The sequence below is a fragment of the Mesocricetus auratus genome, unplaced genomic scaffold (assembly GCF_017639785.1).
Source record: "Mesocricetus auratus isolate SY011 unplaced genomic scaffold, BCM_Maur_2.0 Super-Scaffold_100007, whole genome shotgun sequence".
NCBI classification, from domain to species: domain Eukaryota; kingdom Metazoa; phylum Chordata; class Mammalia; order Rodentia; family Cricetidae; genus Mesocricetus; species Mesocricetus auratus.
Window position 1 is genome coordinate 11,408,545 of NW_024429191.1, and position 19,977 is coordinate 11,428,521.

The window sequence follows — 19,977 nt, forward strand, 5'->3', positions numbered from 1 at the left end:
AACTGAGATATTAGTCTATTTTTTTCTTATATGAAATAATCAATTTTTAGTTTTCATGATCTGGGCATGGATTAGTATATCTTCAGGGGAAACATGGTGACTTGCAGCACAAGTCAAAAGTAAACTCTTGAGAGTGCAGAGGAATCTATGTGACAATAACATCATCACATCTTCTAGAGACTCAGATTTTCTCAACTGGGGCCTAGACTTGGCAAAGCAGGCCTGCCACACATCACGTATATCTACACCATGTACATCCACATTACATATAGTTGAATTGTGCACCTCCAACCATTATACCACCATGGGCAACTGGTATTGATAGAGAAAAGAGGGAAGGGAAGAAGGGTGGCTAGGGAAAGTCTTAGACATTCTCTGGTTCAGTTATAAGAGTTTCTTCTGCAAAGGAAGTGGGCAGTCCTTGAGGTCCAGTCCCCTAAAGTGTGTCTGTCTCAATGTCTTTGTGATGCCCAATCACTGGTAGATAGGAACAGCTTGTTGGGAAGAATGACCTCACAGGCATGAAGTGGTTGCTCCACAGTGTAGCCATCAACATTATATCCCTCTGAAAGGAAACGTGAAAAGCGTGTTTCCACAACTCCAATAGATACATGCTGAGTTGGAAACTTTCCTACCACCGCAGTAGTGCTCCAGCATCGGATCCCTCCTGGAGTAAAAGGCTCTTCCCATGCAGCTTCCCTCCTCTCCCAGTGCCCTACCTTCCAATCTCAGAACTATTCTTCCACTGTTTATATGACTCCAGACTTTCCGAAAATGCTAATCTTTTTCAGGTTACATTAGACATGGATATATCCTGACCTTTTATTAGTTCCTATGCTGAAAAATTCTGTTATTTTTTTCATGACTGAAGACACACCTTAAATCATTTGGGTGCCCCAGAATAAATGGTTGGCTAATTACTTCTTTGGGGAATGTTTCTTCCCTGTTCTTCAATTGCCAAATCTTTTCATTGAAACCATTAGTTCTCATATTTCCTCTCCCCACACCATACACTTAAGCATGAAACATCTTTGGAGAAAACAAAACAGATGTTGCAAATGTAATCACAGGTCACATTATAATGTGACTTTGGTCACTAAGTGTATACACCAGGGATGCCAAGGCCATCTACCACAAAGCATTGCTCATCTATTTGTGGTGGTGCTGGGAAAGCCTGCTGTACTACCAGTCACACAGAAGGATAGCGCAGGACTGGGGATATGCTCAGTGGTGGAGTGCTGCATTTGATTTCCAGAAGCACAGAAAGGCTCGCGATACTTAATGATAATAAATGCCACTGCTTTATCTAGCGCTTATGGTAGCCCTGACTGCAGCAGGGGGCCATGTTCAGTGATGATTCCAGACACTTAGCTTTGTGTGAGTGCACACTATGATGCTTGTAAGATGGCAGAATCATCTGTGGTGCATTTCTCAGAGTGCAGAGCCACAAGAACAGACTATTGGGCTAAAATAAAACTTCTTTGATTTAAGCAAAGAAAAACCAGGAACAGAATTGATGAATGAATGTTCCTACTCACTGAGACCAGAAGACTGATGAAGATGAGATGGAGAGAAGGGAAAACATGTAAAAATCTTATTTCCACAGCTCAATAGATATGTCCCCAATTTGGAAACTTGTAGTTTCGGGTTTTAATGAAGAGGTCATCACCCCAATATAATCTAAAACACTGAACAAATCATGATGACACACTTGGTACTCAATGATATTTCAGAAGAAATTTCACATTATATTTATGTTCTGTTCAACAAAATAGATTTAATATCTTTCACCAAAAATTATTAAACAATAAACATAACATTTAGAACATTCATTTCCATGGAAGTCTTTAGAGCTGCAGATTTCTAGAACAGTGGGACACTATCCAGTATGACACCCATAGAGTGACATGAATAAACACTGACAGGTATGACAAAACAGGCCATGTTTCCATGAAGAGTTGATAGGTCATACAACATAAACATAAGGTTGAACTATACCAAAAAGCTTTGTCCACACACTCCACAAAATTTCATGCAGTCAAGTTTATAAACATGTTCCATTTAGTAATATACTTAAGCTGTGTGAACTAACATTTGAAACTTCATTGAGGGATTTAGCAATGTGAAACTTTACTCAGCACTGTCCAAAGAAGTTGGATGAGCCTGTATGCAGGGAAACTGTGGATCACATATGCATGCAAGGCCTAGGCCACTGCCTAGATGACGTGTCTTTCAACTGGAAGCAGGTGGATTTACTAGTCACTTGAAGAACATAAAACCACAAAGCCAAGGTTGTTGGAATCTCATGAAGTGATTAAGTTGTAGCTAGGAAGGAAACAAAACTACAAATTATTGTACTGGTCTTACATTCATGAGAAGTTTGCATATTCCCATTTTGTAACAGCCTTGTAAGAGAAATGAGGAGACCCACCCTCTCACTGATGCCATCCCAGCTCATGTTCTGATCTAAAATACACCTCCTCACACTGCTCTTGACTCAGTCTCTCATTACAAAAATCTAATTGTCTTTCCTAAGACTGGCCTTCCCTCTATTACTTTCCAAATCTCAGAAACTGGATGGAATCTCCCCCTGCAAGCGAACTGAGGCCATGTGATTGGGAGACCAGGGGCAACTAAAAAGAAAGGGGAGGATAATATGCTCAGTGTAAAATACAGACTACTAAAGCTCTATGAAATAGTTGACAATAGCAGAGGTCATGGGTAGGATAGAATTAGTAGCTAAGGCTATAAAAAACAGGGAGTTGTTTGGAAGTGAATATGTGAAGAGATAACAGGACGAGTAACAAATCCCAGGGAAGCAAGATGAATAACTTAAAATGAACAGGAAATGTAGTCAGAGAGACAGGATGAGAATCACAACACAGACTGCAGGATACTAAGAGAGGAGTAGTGAGGTTGACTCACATATGACAGTACATTCCAAGAGAAAGAGAATGAAGCAGAAACATAAAAAGAAAAGTCACACACTCACATTTTCCTATATGAGTGTGTATACGTATACATATATGTGTATCTATATACATATACATACGTACACATATCATGGAGATGAGATCATATGGAGAATAGTTTCAAGGGAATGACAGAGATGGGGTGTAAGTAAAAATTTTAATGTCAAAAAATATTTAAAGAGGTGTGCTATGATATACACTAACTTAAGGAAGGAAGTAGATTAGAAGTGACAGTGGGGCTATACCAAAGGTTAGAGAAAGCAGGATACAAAGGGAGGGGAGATCTGTTCAGTTATTTCAATGGGTTCTCACCAGAGAAGACAGGAAGACTCACATTCATTTTGTATTAACTCGAATCTAGAAACAATATAGGAGAACTTCAAGTTGCTATGTAACACTAATTTTTGTCAACAAATACATATTAAGAGGTAAAAATTACATTACACTTTTGTAACATATTAACTTTATTAATATAGTTAAAAACTTAAGGTAAAATAACGAATGTCAAAGATACCTTTTATTTGTGTTAGTTTGGATATTAAGCTAGTAAATAATTTTTATCAGATGATTCTGGATTCGTAGAAGGCTGAGGTTCAAAAGACTCTTCCAAGTTCAGGGTAGAACACTGCCCACCCTCTCTGCACATGGATGTCCAAACACCTTATTCTTTGAGAAATTTTGACTGTGTTCCTTCTTCCTACTGTTTCCTAACAACTCATTCTGATTGGACAAGAAGAGTGAACTAGAGTGCGTGAGTCTGGACATCGGTCTGTATGCTGCTACTGTGAGCAATGTGCTATTAGTGCAGCATTCTATGACTGCTAATAGTCTATGGACTTTTATCCAATACTATATTACTTATAAAACATTCCTCACAAAGTTAACTACTGTAAGTTTAATGACTCAAAAGTTGTCATTAAGTACTGAGACATCACAGAAGCACTTTGACAGGACATATTCTATATGTAAAGAAATTTTGATTTATCAATTTATTATTAGTTATGCTAAATTTGTTCCAGTTAATATTTTGGAAGCCAAGAACATCTTTTATGACTTTCAAACTCGTATGTATTTACTGTGTGTGCGCGCACAGGCACTTGAACACAGTGGAGAGGGTGGCATGCAAATGGCGGTCAGAGGACCACTTGTGCTGCTTTTCACCTCCTCCATGTGGTTCTTGGGGACCAACCTCCGGTCTTCAGGCTTGTCGGCAAGCACCTCTACCTGCTCAGCCAGACTGCCAGTCTGAAAACCTGAATTTATTCTTTATTTTACCACAATATCAGTTACTAAACACTGGTGCAGTTTTAGGACAAGATTCAACTCCTGAGTTGTTTTCTAAAAATGAAATTGTGCCAAGGGCAGACTTTGTGAAATGAGTTACACTGGAATTCAGCATCCATGGAAAGGAAATAACAAGAAATTGGATAGAATGTGTAGTTTTATATTACAGTTAACACGTTCTTCACCAGTGTGTGTTTTTTAATTTGTGTTTAAAGATTGACATTCAAATATACATTTAATGGACATGTGTGTTCTGTGCTCAGAAAACTCCAGCTAGTGCTTGCCTTCTGCACCCTTATACCCAGAAACCCTCAGGGTCTACCATACATCCCGTCTGAGCATGGCTTTACGCTTCCAATTGTTCCTATATTTTAATATTGGCAGTTAGGAAATCTAATGCAATTCGAGGTTAGCTACAGTGTTTATATAATCAAATTTTTTATAAAACTGAAAATGTGTTGACTTACTTCACTAGATAGATTTTGGCACTTCAGTCTGTGTCTGTATTTTTCATTTTCTGCAATCATTTTGGAAATGACTTTTTGTACCTTTTTCCACACTAAGACCTTAAAAAGAAAAGCACAGTCAAGGAACGCTGGGCACAAAAGTGCAATGCCTTTTGCTGGAGGTAATCAGGGTGACTCTGCTGGGCCGCATGCCAGTCAGGATCATCAGTGTGAAGCAAGGCACCCAGGAACTATCCCGCCAGTGACCCCAGTGGCCACTAGCTTGTCTGACCTCCTCTTTTCCAGTTTTCTCTAGTTCCCTTCCTGCAGTATTTAAATGAGTTCTCCTGGATGATGCTGCCTTTCAAAAGAAGAAAAAAATGTTTGCAAAGTCTTGCTAAGTGGGTCCAGTACATTCAATTTCAAAAAGGTACTAAAAGTACTGAATTTCTATTCCTGTTTATGCTGGGCAGAGATTCATTTATAATGTATTTTATTCTAGGTAAGAATTAACTAGTTCTTCTAGGAGACAGTAAGGAAAAGTTACCAGAGATTATGAATATACTAAAGTACAAAAAAAAGCCTATAAAATCAAACAGCTATATTTAGACCTTTTTATCTTTTTCTTTTTTTGCTACTTAGTAGCTTGACATTTGACAAGCATTTAAATGTCATCTAGAAACATCTTCACATACTGAACAATGGGATGAAAGGCATGTATGCAAATCACTTACCCCAGTGCACAGCACATTAAGTTTAGAGGTAAGCACTGACCATGTTCTTTTCTCCTTGTCCAAAAGGAAACAGTTCTTGAAGGAAGCAGGTCTTAGCATAGTGGAAGACTGCTGCTTACTTCAGATGTATTTAGGACAAGGTTAGTCGCGTTGGGCACTGTTTTAAACCCTGCATGGCCTATACACAAGCATGAATTTATGTGTCATGCTCAACTACTGCATTCTTTAAAGTAAAATGGCAGTCATAGATTAGCACAGTAACTTTTCTGAAATATGTTTAAAATTCTCAAGTTACTATGACATTTGGCAACCAAGGGTTCAGCAATAAAGTCTACCTCTGTCATCTTTCTGGATAAAAAGTCACATAAATTCTTTGCTTTGGAAAGAGCAATATGACACCGATGTAGACAGATTCTTTCCTATGAAGTCTGTGATTTTCTTGCTATACTGCTTTATATATAGCAGTTAGCTACACTCTATGGAAATAGGTTATGTTTTTTTAAAAAAAGTCTCTTGGCAGGTTATATTTTGATTAAAATACATTTATATCTTCAAATACCAGAACTATTTTTATAGTCAATAAATATTTCCAAGCTCAGTTCCATTTTTGCCAAGTTTCTTCTATTTTCTCCTTTTAGAAAATTAAGTTATTCAGGAGATGGAATTCTGTCACTGTCCTGGAAACCTTCACATACTATAGTCACAGAAGAAGATCTAAAATTTAAACGTTGTTAATTTTTAACCTTTATAACAGTGTACCTTTTTCTTTTCCTTCATTATTTTGGAGGCCTCATTCAGTGGTATGGGGAAATCAAACTCTTTAGCTTCATTTTTTTGGTGTAAACCTAATTTTTTAAAGAAAAGACAAGACATTGAAGTTAGTACATATGTTAAAAAGTACTATCCTGAAAGCAGAGGCCATAGTATGTCTCATAAGTTCTCTTTGGGGTGTGTTTATGCTTGATGCTATATTTCTGATCACTAGGTGACACCACTTGTTGAAAACAACAGTAAGTATATGCTCCCTGGAGGCCTTTTTGTCTGCTTTCCGTTTGCCTTTGGAACATCTACTTTAACTCTCCCCACTTCATTCATAACATACTACCTGGGTTTCCTTTGCACATTCAACAGTTAGCTTTCCGGGGAACATTCTTGGATCTTACAAACCATGCTGGGTTGTCACAGAACTTCACAGTTTGCTTGAGAATTGTCTTTTCCTCTCTGGCAATCCAGTTTCTATTTTGTAGACACTAGGTACATAATATGTTCATTTGTTGAATGAACTAAAATGTGTTCCTAAATGGCATTTACTAATTTGTGAGGCTCATGCCACTAATTCTGAGTGGGGCACAGACATGGGATGATGGACCTTAATTAAGTCGCATTGTGAGAAACTCATTCCCTTGCCAAATCTTCCTATCTTCCAGTAAAGGAGGAAGTCTGAATTTGTCCACATGTCATTTAGAGATTTTCAAGACTTGCTGCTTTTCCTTTATGACAGATACCTTCTAGCAGGAAGCCTATTTACTACAACTGAACAATATTGTTTAGCTATTGTTAGCTTGTAATTATTTTCTCTTCTTAGCAAACACACATGAATAGTGTTCTAAAGAAATTCAGCTAAGAGGAGAAAATTACCTATTTAAATAAACACTGAGTAAACTAGCGCACACGTTGCTACAACTTTGAATGCCACAACTTTCATGGTGGTGTGTTTTCATCATTCCCACTGTTTCCTACTTACAAGTCTTACCTAATCTGTACCTACACTCCTTAAGGTAAGATAGGAGCCATGAAATCTGTCTGAAAATACAGCAAGAAGTATAATACATGTGCACAAGGAAAACATTTCCTCCATCTTTCTCTGCACTTAGACTAGGCACCAATGTATGCTACACCATGAATTTAGTCCCCACCTAACACTTCTAACCTTCCTCTGGTTCTCGTTGCCCATGCTCTGACGCTATCAAGCTGTACTTGTAGCTCTTCCCTGGTCACTGGCAATTGTCACTCACCCTCAACAATCTGCTCGCACATTTCTCCACTTGAAGCTTGTCCATATCTCAGCCTCATGTGAAAATCTCAAATAACTTTCTCTACACGATGCTTTCCTTGACTCTGTTATCCTCAAACTATCACCATTTCCAAAGTATCCACCTGTACACCTCCACAATAGTATTCCTCACCCATAGTTATTTATAACACATGACTATCTCCCAAGTGAAAGGAAATCAGTCTGAACCAGTCTTGCTGAGATGTTAGCTTTGCCTGCTGCTTATCCGTTGGCTTCCTAAACACCAGCACATCTGTGGATGGCTTACCCGTCTGACTTTCACAAGGCACCTGTCCCTGGTGACATCATCCCACCAATTAAACATCTTTAGGGGTTATAGAAATGAAACTCACTCTACAATTTAATCAAAAACTTGTTTTTCATTCATTCAGTAAACGTTTAGTACATATTGTTAGTCATTCTTGTTCCTTCAAGCCATCTGGGCTCACTGTGCCAACATTTACAGGGTACTTATTCCACACCAAACACCACATTAGGTTAGGTACTGTGCGCATGCTGCTTCTGCTAATCTTCACGGAAACCATTACCTACCCTTGAAAGAAGATTAAAGAATCAGACTGGATAGCTAAAATGGGCAATATTATATAATTAACAGAGCCCATGGTTGTCTTTCTTACTTCAAAACCATAGTTCTTGATAATCTCTACTGCTGCACCAGAAATTTCTCCATTTTTGTCCTCTTGACTTCCTGTCTTGTGCTCCTTTCTGTCTCTGAACTTGATTATCTAAGTCTTATCAGGTATATTTCTTATAGCACTCACACCTACTGACTTATTCACATGTGACTCCTTTGGGTACAGAACAGTCACTGGATCCGTCTTGTCATTAGTGTTTGACCTAATGTCTACAACATGGTAGATGCTAAATGTTGTGAAATGGATGAATAATTCATTTTTGTTTCCCATAGACAATAAACGTTTATTTAATATCAAATATAACCAAGACTGAGTAAACGTACTTTACACTCTGCTTAGCTCAGGTGCATGTCTATCTAGGGCACCCTTCCCTTGAATGCATTTCTGGTTTTACAAGCTCAGCAAGAAGGTCATGGAAGTTAATAGCGTCCATGTTAATACAGTGGCTCAGTAAAGATGTGTTAGCCACAGCCTCAACTCTTCCTTTTCCCATCCAGTCAGTTATCAGTTCTGCCCATTTTTCCCCTACAGCTTTAATTCTGGCCTTTCAATTTCTACTGGAATACTACCACTGCCTTGAAGCTGTTTTCTAGCCTCTTATCAGCTACGAAGCCAAATTAAATCCATCCTTTATCTGAAAATATGAAATAAATAAATAAATAACAAGCAGATCAGAACAGGGAGTACAGGGAAGATATTTAAGCATATAATCTAAAGGACCAAATCCCACACAGTGTACCAAACAAGCAGTTGGATGGGACAGACACAGGTGAAAGGGGAAACCAGGATTCTGGAGGAAAGTTTATCTGGTATGGCTTCTGGAAGTGGGGAGAGGGAAGGTCACAAACTGAATTACACAAGAAACACCAGTAACATGTAGACAGTAGAGACACTAGGAATACCATTCTCTGATCACCATGCAATAAAACTAGAAAGCACTAACCAAACCAAAAAAAATAGGAAGGTCCCATGATTTAAAACCTTTAAAATATGTTAAGCAGTATCAGTGTGACATGAATAAGCAGAATGAAATTACAGAACGTTTTAAAAATCAACAGTGAAAATATCACATGTTGAGATGTGTGGGTGGTACTAAAAGTGGTTAAAACAAATTCACCATACTAAATACTTCCTGATTTTAAAAAGTAAGTGAAATGCCTGATTTTCAATCTACATATTCAACACAATCCTGATAAAAGATTCCTATGATATTCTTCATAGAAGTAGAAAACAGCAATATTAAAACTCATTTGAAAGACAAAGTATCCAGAAGAAGCAAAGCAATTCTGAACAAAAAAGAATAATGCTGATGCTATCAACATACCTAACACCAAGCCATGTGACAAAAACAGTATGGTCCTAAAGACATATACAATGACAGACAGAACAGTAAATTCAGCTAGAAGCCAACACAGCTAGCCACTGACTTTTGAGAAAGATGGGGAAAAACCAGAATTGGAAAAAAGACAGCCTTACCTGCAAATGGTGCAGGGAAAAATGAGATGCCCACATATAGAAGAAAGAAACTAGTCCCCATTTCTTACTCTACACAAAAAAATTAACTCCAAATGGGGGAAAGAACCTTAATATAAGAAAAAGTAGAGGAGATACTTCAAGATATAGGTGTAGGAAAGGACTTTCTGAATAGGACCCCAGTTGTCAAGGAAATAAAGTCAACAATCAACAAATGGGATCTCACGAAAAAAATCTTTATTTATTTATAATTTTTTTGGTTTTTACGAGACAGGGTTTCTCTGTATTGTTTTGGAGGCTATCGGTCCAGCCCGGCCTCGAACTCACAGAGATCCACCTGCTTCTGTGCTGGGATTAAGGGCGTGCACCACCACCACCCAGCCGAAAAAAAATCTTTTGTGTAACAAAGGGACCAGTTGAGTAAAGAGAAAGTCCACAGACTAGATGAAATCTTTGCCAGCTAGACATCTGAGAGGATTAGTAAGTAGAAAACACAAAGAGCTATAACAAAACAAAACTGACCAATAAGAACCCCCCAAAAAGACGAAATGAAAGGAAAAGACAATTCAGAAAGGAGAAAATAGAAATCATCAATAAACATAAGAAAAACTGTTTAAGCTCACCAGCCATTGGAGAAATTCCAATTAAAATCACATTGACATTACATATTACCCCAGTATGAATGTCAATCATTAAGAAAGCAACAGGGTTGGCAAAGTGGTTCAGAAGGTAAAGAGCCCTTGCTGCCAAGCCTGAAAAACTGAGTTTGATCCCTGAGGCCCACATGGCAGGAGAGAACCGACTCCCACAAGTTGTTTCCTAATGCACACGTATGATATAACTGACACACACATGCAATGGATGGATGGACGGATGGGTGGGTGGATGGATGAATTTAACAAAAATTTAAGAGGAAAACAACAATAAATTCTGGCACAGATGTAGACAAAGGGAATCCTGATCCTTATAAATGTCTGGTGGGAATGTAAACTAGTCCAAATTCTATAGAAATCAGTATGAAGGTACCTCAAAAAATTAAAAAATGGATCTATCATATAGCCAAGCTATACCACTCCTGAGTATTTACCCAAAAGACTAAGGTCAACATAGCATGGAAACACTTGAACATCAATGTTTATGCAAAGGTATTCATAACAGTTATGTTAAGGAAAAAACCTTGGTGTCCAACAACAGATTTTTTTTATCCATAAAGAAGAATAAAGCTATGCTGTTTTCAGGGAAATGAATTCAACACAATCAAATTAAGCAAATTAGGCTAATCTCAGAAAGACAAATGTTACATGCTTTCTCTTACTTGTCATTCCTAGATTTTATGTAGTCACATAAAATCATGTATATAGATTAAATGGAAATAAGTAAAATTGTCTAAGGGAGTAAATGAAGGGTTGAAAGAAGGGAAAACAGAAGGAAACTGGGTAAGGGGTTGAGGTTATATTCAATATATAATATATAAGAAAAAATGGAAGTGTATTTTGAAAGTATTAAAAAATAAAAATAATGTCCATTTTTAGTATAAAAAGTACTCCAATAGAAAGCAAAAGAAAGAAAATAAGGTTAAGAAGTTGGTATTTATGAGGAAGAAACAAAAATGCTTAATAAATCAAAACCTAGTTTTAAAAATAAACAAAATACTAATGTCATCAGTGCAAGGGAAGAAAGTACATGCCTACATACATAAAACAGAAACAAATTAAGAAAGGAATAACCATTAAAGCCGAGTAAACTTAAAATTAAAATACATTAGCTTTCAGGCCTCAGTAGAAATGCATGTAGAAACCTAGATGAAGTGTGTAATTGTTTAAGAAAATATATTTTCCCCAAAATTGATGTCTCACAGATCAGTTTCCATGGCATAGAGAAAATTATTAAGAAATTGTCCCATAAAACCCGAGGCCCAGATGGTTTTACAGAAGAATTTTGTCAAGACTATGTAGTTCCAATCTTCCATAAACTATTCCAGAACATAGAAAAGGAAGGAAAAGATTTCCAATTATTTGTATGAAGTAAGTATAACTCTGATATCTAAATTAAGTACAGAATTACAAAGAAGAAATACAGGGCACTATAATCTCATGAACATCAATGAAAATTTGTAAGCAACTTATTATTAGAGGCTGCCACTATATTAAAAAATAATAAAACACAAAAAGTGAAATTTATTTCAATACTATAATGTTGATTCACTATTTGGAAACCTATTTATAGATATATAAAACACTACACATTACTAATTCTAAGAAAAAAGCATTATTATCTCCATAGATCATAGTAAGCCTTTGACAAAATGTAAAGCCTATTCATAATAAAAATATTAAAAATAATAAAAGTAGATATACTTTTTCATACTCTAAATATATAGTCTTAGTCCTAAAACCAGTACTTTATTTAATGGAGAAACACTGGAGGTATTTCTCCTAATACCTGTTTCAACCAGGGTTCCTCTGTGTAGCCCCGGCTGTTCTGGAACTCTCTATGTAGACCAGGCTGGCTTCAAACTCAGAGATCTACCTGTCTCAGCCTCCTTAATTCTGAGGTTAAAAACATTGGGCACCATGTGAAAACATTTTTTTAATTACTTATTTAAAACATTCTTAAGGGGCTGGGGAGATGACCCAGAGGTTAAGAGCACTGTCTGCTCTTCCAGAGGTTCTGAGTTCAATTCCCAGCAACCACATGGTGGCTCACAACCATCTGTTATGAGATCTGGTGCCCTCTTCTGGTGTGCAGGCAAACATGCAGACAGAACACTGTATACTTAATGAATAAATCTTTTCTTCTTCTTTTAAACAATGGTTTCTCTGTGTAACTGCCCTAGCTGTTCTGGAACTAGCTCTTAGACCAGGATGGCCTTGTACTCACAGAGATTGAACTGCCTCTGCCTCCCGAGTTCTGGGATTAGAGGAGTGCCCCACCAACTGGCTAAATCTTAAAAAATAGTAAACAAAACATTCCTGAAAGGTTCAAAAACTGAGCAAATAGAACTACAGCTTCAGTGATTTTTGTTGAGACAGGGTTTCTCTGTAGCTTTGGAGCCTATCCTGGCACTCGCTCTGTAGACCAGGCTGGCCTCGAACTCACAGAGATCCGCCTGTCTCTGCCTCCCAAGTGCTGGGATTAAAGGTGTGAGCCACCAATGCCGGGCAATCTTCTGTGTTTTAAAAAGGACAGTTCAGCATCTTCTAAGATTTCTGTTACACACACACACACACACACACACACACACTCTACCAAGTAATTAGCAATTTATTTTTTAATTTTTCTGTATGTGTATTGGTGTTTTGCTTGTGCACCACTTAGGTGCCTGGTGCCTGAGGAGGCCAGAAGAGGGCATCGGATCCTCTGGCATTGAGCCATCTCTCCAGCTCATGTAATTAGCAGTTTCAATAAATTTCATAATAGCCAACAAGCATGCCCAACTCCCATTCCTCTGAGGGACCGAAGTAGCTACATCCAAGAACTTCTCTCTGGTCTCTGCATTATCTTAAATGTCTCGCAGCCCTTTTTGGGGTCACTTATTTAAGTAATTTAGAGGGATTCTCCTAGTTTATGGTTCCAACACAGACTGACAGGAGGGCGGGGCCTGGCTGCCCACTGATGCAATGCTGTGTGAGAACGGACAGGAAGGCTAACAGGAAGGCTGACTGGAGGCCAGACTGACTGAAGGCCGCGTTCACAAGCTGCCCGCTCAGCACCAGCCCTCTGACAGGAGCATCCCTCCACCTGCTCGCGCCGCCGGCTCCGGGCCCCGTGGCGATCTCGACCTCCGCCGCTGGGAAGAGGTGGAGTAGTCCCGGGTGGCGGCCACCCGGGCGTGGGAGCCGGTGGGCAGCTCTCCTCCGGGGGACCCGCTCTCCACTGCCGTCTGCTCCATGGCGAAGCAGGCCCCGAGCCCTGGGCCTTGGTGGCGGAGACCTCGGGGCCCCCTCAACTGCCACACGCCACGCCGGTGCGAGGCGAAGCGGGTCACGTAGATCAAGCCAGGCCTATCCGGCCGCTGGCGGCTGCCTGCTGGCACCATCTCAGCCTCGCGTCAGGCGAGCGAGCTACCGGACCTCAGCTGGGACCTGAGCAGGACTGCTCTGTGTGTGTGTGTGTGTGTGTGTGTGTGTGTGTGTGTGTGTGTGTGTGTGTGTGTGTGTGTGTGTGTGTGTGTGTGTGTGTGTGTGTGTGTGTGTGTGTGTGTGTGTGTGTGTGTGTGTGTGTGTGCGCACGCGCGCGCGCTCGCACCGGTGTGTGTGTGGGGGGGACCACGTGCAGGCAGCACGCGAGAAGCACTGGGGGCCAGACCAATGTGAGGAGTGGGCGGGGCTTACTAGAGGCTCCACCCTCCAGCGAAGGCATTGGGGCGGGGCCGGGTGACTGGAGTCCAGAACTGGGTACTGGGTGGGAAGTTAAGGAGTGATTGGCTGTGTAGCTGGGGATTGAGGTGACGAAGGAATTAAGGAGCCGGGAGACGTTAGGCAGCTAGCAGAAGACAGGAACCTAGGGAGGACCCCTTTGCCAGAAGTTGGGAGGCTAGGAAAGCCGTAATGAAGGGGAAACAGGAAGGGGGTGGGGGAGGATGGCCATTCATCAGAAAGATTTGGGCCTGGGATGTAAGAAATATCAAATATGGTCTTTCCTATCAAGTATTGTAAAACGTGTTTAGGACAAGGAATTAAAATAGTTTTTAGAATATTTATTTATTATGTATAGAGTGTTCTCTCTGCATGTATCCTTGAAGGCCAGAAGAGGACACCGGATCTCATTACAGATGGTTGTGAGCCATCGTGTGGTTTCTGGAAATTGAACTCAGGACCTCTGGAAGAACAGTTCTTAACCACTGAGCCATCTCTCCAGCACCAAGAAATTAAAATATTTTTATCTCCCCCACCGTGTAAGATTTTTATGCAATGTTTTAACCCTCTCCACCCAGGAAAACTTTTATTTACACAAAGGCCAGTGGCTCTATTCTAGGAATTTGATGGCCTGTATAAGCATTGTGGCTCAGATGGAAAGGTATTCTGGCACTCTGGAGTCAAAGAATACCACAGGTCACAGTAACCTTGGTAGCTCACGGCCCTGCTCCAGGGAAAGGCTTCCCCAGTGAAACAACTCTGCCAGGGCAGGGAGGGCTTCCCCAGGGAAGTTGTTATAGTTCACTTCTGGTTGCCTGGAGTGTAACAACTCTGCTTCCCTCACCTAGAGGAAGGTTTCCCCCTAGCGAAAGTGTTACAGCCCTACTATGCTCCTCTCTGCTCTGGCTTTGCAGAAAAGTTGCTGGGCGCAGTACGGTCTTACCCAAGCCTCACTCAAGAGATTTACTGGGAAGGAAAAATCCAAAAGAGTGGCTGCCTCTGCCAGGGTGGAAGGGACAGCCAGACAGCAGGACAGCCACTAACTGACCAGGCACAGGCCTTATATAGGGCTTCTTAGAGGCAGAGTTTTTCCAGGGAGATTTCCAGGGTGGAGATTGGTTAGATTTCAGTCCCTGAACTCAGATTGGCTAGATCTCGTGCTCAGGGATTTGTTGGTTTTCTGCTCAGGGTCAGATTTGGCTGTGGTTTCAGGGCTAAAGTGTTTCTTTCACTGGTCCTATTTAGCCTTTTGGCTCTAATTTTAGGACCAGGGTGTATTTCTTTCAATGGCTCTGATTCTAGGGCCAAAGTGTGTTTCTTTGGCACTGGTTTCAGGGTCAGGGTGCATTTCTTTGGTCCTGGTTGCAGGTCCAAAGTGTGTTTCTTGGGCTCTGCTCAGGGTGTGTTTCTTTGACTGGCCCTTTTTCCCTAAAGACTGGAGCAGTGACCTTTTTTCTGTGGAGCAGCGGCCACTTTTGCCTTTCTCCTCCATTTCCCATAAGCAGATTCTTTTTTGTTTTTTTTTGTTTTTGTTTGTTTGTTTGTTTGTTTTCTGAGACAGCGTTTCTCTGTGTATCCCTGACTGTCCTGGAACTCACTCACTCTAGACCAGGCTGGCCTCGAACTCAGAGATCCGACTGCCTCTGCCTCCAGAATGCTGGGATTAAAGGCGTGCACCACTGCTGCCCAATTTATAAACCAATTTTTTTGGACTAACCAATTAAATAAGCTTGTAAGGCCAGACCCTGGCCAATGAAGATAAGACACAGGCACCACCTAAATTAGAATAAAAACCAAGGATACTTCCTGTTTCGGTGTGTTCTCTCTTCCTAGTGTATCTTGATCGTGAGTAAAGTTTGTCTTGTCCAGACACTTCAATTGGAGTAGTTATCTCTTTCTTGCTATTGTTAACCCCACTGGTTGAGAATAAGACCACTACTACAATCTTAAGCCAAATTTGAAGCAAACTTTAATTAAATACTGGACAGGAAAACAGACTCTGACCAGGACCATTACTGGGTTCCCAGGAAATGGCCACAGTCATGCTTTACAGATCCTTAAAAATCAAACCCACAGGGCCATCATATTTCCCATCAGGTCCACTTAGGAGCAAACACATATCTCAATGTATTTCCTGCCCACATTACCTCCCACCCACATGTGATCAAGCACATGAGGTGTAGATAGATCAAACCAATGCAGGACAAACAGGAAATTACTCTTAACTGCAAACAGAGCCCTTAACCTGCAAGGTATGTTTTTCCTGTTTTGGTCCCATACTACCTCAAACATATTTCTAACAGGGAGCAAACAATGAAGGGGAACCACCTCTGAGGAAATGAGCTAAACCAAGAAGATGAAAGATTGGAACCAGGTCAGCCTCATGGTTGGTTGTGTGGAGAATTTCAGTGTGAGGCCCTAACACTGGATCAGTTTGGAGAGTTAATCAGATACAGTTGGAAGGCTTGCAGGAGAAGACAACTCTTTGCTGCCAAAGGTTAGGGCCCTAGGCCTGGAGAGATACCCTTCAGAGAGAACACAGACCTCACAGTGAAGTCAGACCTGGTCTAGCTGCTGGTCAGTTAGGCTTTTTCCAGTCAACCATTTTCATTTCCTGAGCCTCTGTTGGACAGTTATTTCCTACAAACTGAAACTTTCCTTCATGGAGCTAGACTCTGTAAGGCTCAGGAAGTAAAAGAAACCTACAAGTCTCTAGAAGTACATAAAGCTGAAGCTTCTGAAAGCCACAAGCTTCCTGAAGCCTTTCCTCAAGGTTATATGAGCTGGGGAGAGGACCTGTCCACCAGCCAGCTTGCCAGCAAGTATGACGCTTTCCCCAGTCAATGCTCATTCTGGGGTGGACCTTTGTTTTTATTGAGCATCTGTCTCTGAGACATTGACATTCATGTAAGTAACTTCTCATCCATACCTCTGCAAGTACCGCAGTAAGTTCACTGGTTCATTAAGCTAGAATTTAATGGAATCTCTTTTTTTCCCCTGTCTGTATAGATGCCTAGAGTGAACAGATGTTTCTTTACATCTTCTAGTAAAAGTTACACAATATTTCTTTTTCCTTGAATGTAAGGATAAATCATAAGAGGGTATCATAAGAAGAGGGAGTTCCCTTAGATTCAAATGTCATTTTCCATTTACTCAGCATGTAGCCTGTGAGGTGCATACTGTAATTATTTACATTTTAATTATACTGATAGCTTTCCTTTTGCTGTTTTATGGCAAGGGAATGAGGTTTACAAAATATTAAGGGAAACCCCCAAAGTAATAAAAGCATACTTTCCAAATAACCTTGTTATTGAATTCTAAATATATGCAGAACAGTGTATAAAGCATCAGCCGAAAGCTGGATAGGTTTTCAGACACTTAGTGTACCCTTGTAATTAGTATCTGCTCAGACTAATCGATGGGGCAATGAGGAAGTACTTCATACCCTGTTCAGATTTCAGGTGTCATGGGTTATGGCTGTCCTTTGTGTTTGACTTTTTCCCACTCAAATTGCATCTGTGCAATTGTCACTGCATGATTTAGTGTGTCATCCTTCATCCATTCCACTAGCAATGGTCATTTGTTTCTGATTCAGGACTAGTGTTAGAGTATGTATAGGAAAATACATCTTTTGTGAAACATACTCTATAGGGTACATAGTCTGGTGTGGAAATGCTTAGGATATTCACATGTTCAGCTTTAGTAGCTGCTAATGAACAGGTATCCAGAAATGGTTGCACCAGTCAGCACTCCACCTTACAAATAAGAAGAATCGCAGTTGCTTCATAAGGTTCCTACAACGTGGTGTTGTCAGACTTCTGACATGTTTGTATTGGTTTATCCAGAGGAAACAGACATGATAGGGTGCGTGTGTATAAGGTCTGGAAACTGGACAGGATGTACACAACAGGCTGATGCTCATGTTCCCATCTAAAGGTCGTCTGCTGGTGGAATTCCTTCCCCTTCCCTTGAAGTCAGTCCTTTACTGTTAAGATGGTCATTGATTGAAAAAAATCCCTGCCCTCATCATGGACAGTAATATGCTTTAACTAATCTATAGGTTTAAATATTTATCTCATAAAAATGTGATGTATTCTCATAGGAATATGTAGGAATGTTTAACCAAAAACCTGACATTGAGGCCTATTTAAGGAAGTCCCTGATAGTAACTATTACAGTGTGATTTTGCATAGTTGTAATTTGCATTTCCTCTACCAACAATGAAATTGAGCTCATCAAGCATTTGGGTAATATGCCTTGCATTTAAATCTGTCTGCTATATGTGTCTCTGGTAGCTCTTGTTCTTATTCATCAGGAATTTGTTATGACTATTAACATATTCAGCATGTCATCCATGGCTTATCTTTTAAATCTTTTTATGGAAATTTATAAGTAAAAGTTTTCATTTTAATATAGTCAAATTATCGGTCTTTTTCTAGAGAATCATATATTTTGTGCTTAATTTCATAAATACTGACCTAAGAAATTCTGTTATCTTCTATAAGCTTTATTTTTATCTTCACATTTAAATCATCAGCATATCTGGGATTAATAAAATGGACATATCAAGATTAATTTTCCCATATGAATATCTATTCACTATGAGGTTAATCATAAATGATAGTAAATCCTTCCCTTTTGTCTCATCTCAAAGGAAAGCCTCAGCCTTTCACTATGGAGTAATGTTTATTTCAGTTTTTTAAATTAGTTTTCTGTTTTTGTTTTATCCCATTGTGTGGAATGACCCCCACAGTATCACATCTGAATGTGTGGAATGACCCCACAGTATCACGTCTGAATGTGTGGAATGACCCCACAGTATCACATGTCTGAATGTGTGGAATGACCCCACAGTATCACGTCTGAATGTGTGGAGTGACCCCACAGTATCACGTCTGAATGTGTGGAGTGACCCCACAGTATCACATGTCTGAATGTGTGGAATGACCCCACAGTATCACATGTCTGAATGTGTGGAATGACCCCACAGTATCACGTCTGAATGTGTGGAATGACCCCACAGTATCACGTCTGAATGTGTGGAGTGACCCCACAGTATCACGTCTGAATGTGTGGAGTGACCCCACAGTATCACGTCTGAATGTGTGGAGTGACCCCACAGTATCACATGTCTGAATGTGTGGAATGACCCCACAGTATCACATGTCTGAATGTGTGGAATGACCCCACAGTATCACACGTCTGAATGTGTGGAGTGACCCCACAGTATCACGTCTGAATGCTTGGTCCCCGGCTGGTGGAACTGTTTAGAAAGGACTGCAGGTGTAAACTTGCTGGAGGTGTGTCACTGGGGACAGACTTTGAGATTTCAAAAGCCCATCCTATTCCAGCTGCACCCCCACCCCCACCCCCGCCCACGCGTGTGCCTGTGACTCAGACGTAAGCTCTCAGCCACTTCTCCGGTTCCGTGTTGGCTTGCCTGCTGCCGTGCTCCTCACCGTGAGGGTTATGCACCCCCTCCAAAACTGTGAGCAAGTCCCCAGTTAAATGCTTCCTTTTATAAGTTGCCTTAGTCATGGTGTTTTTGCCACAGCAATAGAACATTAAGACTCAGGTCCTTGGTCAGATTAAGAATGTTGCCATCTGGTTTTAGATCAGTACTGCTCTTAGCCTTTATTGGAGAAACCTCATTTCTCAGCGAACGGTAGTTACTGCAGAGACTTATAATTGGCCAGGGTACTGAAAGTAAATGACTGTGTGTGCTCATCCCTACATAGGATATCTATACCATCCCCTTCAAGGTTCAGGGAACATCGGAGAAGACAGAGGATGAAGGGGAGTGCTGTGGAATATTACTTTAACTATGTAAAGGTGTGTTGCTTTGCCTGCCTAAGTCACTCGATTGGCCTAATAAAAAGCTGAATGGCCGAAAGGTAGGCAGGAGAGAGATAGGTGGGCTGGCAGGTGGACAGAGTAAATTGGAGGAGGAATATAGACTTGAGAGAATGAGGAAGAGAGAACCCGGGAGACAGAGAGGGAC

General features: G+C 40.4%; 1 protein-coding gene across 1 annotated transcript; it reads right to left on the minus strand.

Moving 5' to 3' along the window:
- Positions 1-1,764: 1,764 nt before the first annotated feature.
- On the minus strand, positions 1,765-13,699 carry CUNH5orf47 (chromosome unknown C5orf47 homolog). The gene is made up of 5 exons (XM_040747969.1): positions 13,360-13,699; positions 6,196-6,281; positions 4,724-4,822; positions 3,285-3,329; positions 1,765-2,325 (listed from the first exon to the last, which is right to left on the minus strand). The coding sequence occupies exons 1-4, from the start codon at positions 13,655-13,657 to the stop codon at positions 3,309-3,311; spliced, it is 504 nt and encodes a 167-aa protein (XP_040603903.1). The 5' UTR covers positions 13,658-13,699; the 3' UTR covers positions 1,765-2,325; positions 3,285-3,308.
- Positions 13,700-19,977: the final 6,278 nt, after the last annotated feature.

Bases quoted from the DNA above. Each gene is read 5' to 3' on its own strand.
- CUNH5orf47 (XM_040747969.1), bottom strand. From the start codon at position 13,657: ATGGTGCCAGCAGGCAGCCGCCAGCGGCCGGATAGGCCTGGCTTGATC. The intron at 6,282-13,359 runs GTGGAGGGATGC...TTAAAAAATTAG, and splicing joins GGAGCCGGCGGCGCGAGCAG to GTTTACACCAAAAAAATGAA. The intron at 4,823-6,195 runs GTACACTGTTAT...TTTCTTTTTAAG, and splicing joins TAATGAAGGAAAAGAAAAAG to GTCTTAGTGTGGAAAAAGGT.